The following is a 4,133-nucleotide window of genomic DNA, read 5'->3' as shown; positions in this document are numbered from 1 at the left end:
AAAAAGGCCCACGAAAAAGCCCCATACGAAAAAAGCCCATACGAAAAAGGCCCACTTTTGTCCACATTCAAAAGTGGGCCTTTTTCTCCATGAGACTGGGCCTTTTTCTCCAGTCAATTTCCATGTTCCTAAACACTTTACACTTGTTTCCAAATTATATTTCCAACCCCCTATTCCGTGGAAGTTGGAATGTACAAAGGTTGCTGAAACCGTGACTTTCTATAAGGTTTGCCGAGATGAAACAATGCTAGCGTATCTACGCTAGTTAATCTTTGATTATTTATTCGGTAGCAATCTGATTTCGGATTATGTTAGTATTTATCTAATGCTAATATCCCGTTAAATAAAGTTCATTTTTCAAAATCTTTGTTTATTGAACAACTATCGCGTCTTAAAATATAATATAAGAAATATATGTTTTCCGCACTTCGCCTTGTTCTGTCCACCCTCTTGCTCCTTCTCTCCCCCCCACCCCATTCAGTCTCCCTTGTAACTTCTCTTTTGCTCGATCCGCGAAGACCCGCAAAATACCTGCGAAATCTGGATCCAAATTCTGCGTATTATGATCCCAAGACTCGTTCTATGAGGGAAAACCCCTACAAAGGTAGAATCAATATAATTCTTAGATTCAGTGATTTTTGCTAGAATTTATTTTGATTTTTCAGATACGAGCAAAGAAGCAGAACAGGTTGACTATGCAGGAGAGAATTTTATTCGCTTCAGTGGAGACACGTCAAAACATGCTCAAGCTCAGATGTTTGCATGGGAAGCTCAACACGCCGGAGTCGATGTTCACTTGTTAGCTGAACCAACCAAGGCCGAAAAACTCAAAGTCGCATATGTTGGTAAAAAGGAAGACATTAAAAGCTCTATTCAGGAGAATATTCTTGAACGCTACGGAGGTAAAGAACATTTACGATTTCCACCAAAAGCACTTTTGCTTGCCCAAACTGAGCAATATGCTGAGTACTCCCGAACTGGGAAAATCATCAAAGGTGCTGATAAAGCAGTAATAAGCTCTCGCTATGAAGAAGACATATATTTTAATAACCATCAGTCAGTAAGTCTATTAATAAAATTACGTGTGATAATCCTGTCTAACGGTTGTAATCACTTATTTAGGTTTGGGGTTCATATTGGAAAGACGGTCAATGGGGATTCCGGTGTTGTCATTTGACGCTAAGAAACTCATACTGCACGGTAGAAAGAAGCAAAGATATAGAAGAAGGAAAAAAACAGGTTCTTCGGTGGCTATAACGGCGATCAAAGTCGAATGCCCACCTTCAGAAAACGAAAGTATGGTTAGCTAAGTAGAGGAGCAAGTTGAGTGACTCGTCCTAAAACGGTACTACTAGGACGTCCAGCATTGAGCCTCTAAACAACGGTATAAGCCACATTCTTTTTTGACAATAAATTGTGTCTTGCATAAGACGTCTTGTTTTTATCCTTTTTTTTCTAAATTCTAGGGTACCACAATTAAAAGTGATTCGTTAAAGTTGAACTTTGTTAGTATTAGTTATTAAGACCGTTTTAAAAAATAATTTAAAATTGCTTTTACGTTATGTAACGGTAAGTTAAGTAGAAGATACTAAGCTTATGGTGTGGGATTCCAGTGGATGAATCCCTCAATATGTCGTCCTATTAGCGCCATATTTATTAAAACAAATTTATTTCCAAACGATGAAATTTATATTTAAATTTTTTTCTGCAGAACCGTTTGTTGGTCTAAAATTAATATCTGTAGTCAATAAATATTACTAAGGTGAAAACTATTCGACTGCGATACGGGAGACGCATGGCCGAATAGAATCTTTTGAATTTTTTTTTAATGTCTGCTTAGCTGGTGTAAAAAAGTTGTCCTATTGAACGTAAATATCAGCATTAATGACCATAAAATCCATGTTTTTCACAGCAGTTCCTGCCGGTCATCAACACCTGCTAGTCGTTTTAAGTAATCATTATAGGATTTGAGACAAATGAAAGGCATCCTAATAGTTCCATAAGGATGTATAAAAATATTTAAAAAAGATATCGGTGTGCTTTATGGGAACTAATTCATCTTTTGATGATTTTAATTGTTTTTCAAACAACAATAATCTCGTTTTGTTTCAAATAATTATTTTATTAATTTGCCTACGTTTTTTATTTGCAAAGCAAATTAGTGTATAGATGTGTGTAGTTAGTTGATATGGTTAAAATCCATTTATCTTTCCTTTTGTAATTCAATATAGCAGAATGAAATGAAAAAAAAAAATTTTGACCTCAAAAATTTTGGTCGGCCTCTGTCAATCAATTTTTCCACTGTTTTCCAACTTTCTTTTTCATTGATTGTATTTGATCATTTTTGATGTGTGCATCGGTGATATTCCATCCAAGTTTCTTATCTATTACTATTGGGCCATTCGAATCGGAATGCACACATTTCGTTGATGACACGTTCTTGTAAAGCCAGCTAACATAACGTTTGATTTTTATTATTGGATATATGGATGAAATGGCCTAGGATGTATCATCGGAGCAGCCGATGAAAAATTAAAAAAAAATCCCAAAAATGGGTGTCCTACCTACCAATATTGGTAGGTAAGAAACCCATTTTTTGGATTTTACCTCACTTGACTTACTTGAGTGGATCTTTATAGGCCTTATTAGAAGGTTGCTTACGTATTAGCAGCATGACCACAGGGGTATTGGGGACAATCACGGCTTGTTACTGTCACGTCGTGACACCTCCATAGGCCGTGGATGGCACCACTAGCTCAACCCACCCCAAAGCTTCGTGTTACACACATCTCCTTTATACAGGAAATTGCCAGTTCAAATCTCGATGCAGAACGCAGTGCTACTTTTCAACAAATTTTGTTACTTTAAAATGATTAATTAACTAAACATTGATAAAACAGTAAAGAACTATATTATTTACATGAATCTTAAAATAGGGGAAAATATTTTTATTCTCTAAAGCTCAAGAAATATGAATAAAAAGGGTAAATTGTGTAACAGAAGGGGTATCTAATAAGGGTATACGTTTTGAAAGCTTCCTGATTTATTTCCATGACACAACTCATAAATTTTTGAAAAAATAAGCCCACTAGATGAAAGAAATACAAATTTAAAAAAATAATAATAATGTTTAAAAAAATAAATAAATAATAAAAACTAGCCGGGTTTTTAAATTAAATTTGTCTCGTGCACGGTTCATTCATCCCAAAAAATCGCAGAAAAGCTAAGGGATTTAAATGTTTTAAATGTATCTTAAAACGATTACGATCTTTGTTAAACGATAGAAAATAATAAAAATAACATTTATGAATAATGCATTTAATGTAAACAAACAACCATTGTTGTTTACTACGTAGAACTAGGTATCATAACTTTATGATACGTGATAATAACCGCCATCTTCTTGCCCATCACCCCACCACCGGTTACATTGTCTGCTGCGACCTATCAGATGTAGTCTACCTATAGGGTTTAGCTGTTAGAACTTGCAAATCTTAAAGCGCTAGATCCAATACGAAAGCAGTTAGACCGTCATAACATGCATTAAGCCGCAAATAGTAACCCATATTAATACAACCTGGTTAACTGTCTATCATTGAATTTCCCGATGCCCTGATCATTTTACTTATACAGAAATAAAATAAAGTTCATTAATTGATTTCCTCTGAAATTTTATTTAAGAAAAGAAGGATTAATTGTCAAATATTTTCATGAAAACATTTTGCGCAAAAATGTTTAAATTGAGAAAAAGCTCTCTTTCGAAAAAAGAAATTAATTTGCGAAAAGGAAACGCACTTCGAATTCTCGAAACTAGCAATGAAATAAGTTCTACAGGTAAAGGAGCGGTGGGACTGCGGACGTGATTGCGGAGTGACTGAGGAAACTTGCTTAGTACAACAGGCGACTGATTGTACTGCTAGATGTGAGTTCTGAGCGCTATGTACTTTTCGTTAGAGATTCTAGTTATGCAGCCGGTTTGAAAAAGCAGTTGAGCACGTTGTGTTTCACATGTGTTGCAATAAAAATCACGTTGTTTTCTATAGGTCGGAGACCGCCCATATCGCCTAGGTTAAGAGATGAGAGAGAGTGGAGACCGTAATAATGAGAGGATTGTTTCCGTAAGGATACCCCCC

General features: G+C 35.5%; 1 protein-coding gene across 1 annotated transcript; it reads left to right on the top strand.

The window, feature by feature from the left end:
• Window positions 1-513: 513 nt before the first annotated feature.
• On the top strand, window positions 514-1,280 carry LOC130695121 (pre-mRNA-splicing factor SLU7-like). Its single transcript, XM_057518254.2, has 3 exons — window positions 514-604; window positions 666-1,060; window positions 1,123-1,280. The coding sequence occupies exons 1-3, from the start codon at window positions 583-585 to the stop codon at window positions 1,255-1,257; spliced, it is 552 nt and encodes a 183-aa protein (XP_057374237.1). The 5' UTR covers window positions 514-582; the 3' UTR covers window positions 1,258-1,280.
• The last annotated feature ends 2,853 nt before the right edge of the window (window positions 1,281-4,133 follow it).

The sequence above is a fragment of the Daphnia carinata genome, chromosome 4 (genome assembly GCF_022539665.2).
Source record: "Daphnia carinata strain CSIRO-1 chromosome 4, CSIRO_AGI_Dcar_HiC_V3, whole genome shotgun sequence".
NCBI classification, from domain to species: domain Eukaryota; kingdom Metazoa; phylum Arthropoda; class Branchiopoda; order Diplostraca; family Daphniidae; genus Daphnia; species Daphnia carinata.
This window is presented reverse-complemented; position numbering and strand designations above follow the sequence as displayed.

Bases quoted from the DNA above. Each gene is read 5' to 3' on its own strand.
- LOC130695121 (XM_057518254.2), top strand. From the start codon at position 583: ATGAGGGAAAACCCCTACAAAG. The intron at 605-665 runs GTAGAATCAATA...TTGATTTTTCAG, and splicing joins GAGGGAAAACCCCTACAAAG to ATACGAGCAAAGAAGCAGAA. The intron at 1,061-1,122 runs GTAAGTCTATTA...TCACTTATTTAG, and splicing joins ATTTTAATAACCATCAGTCA to GTTTGGGGTTCATATTGGAA.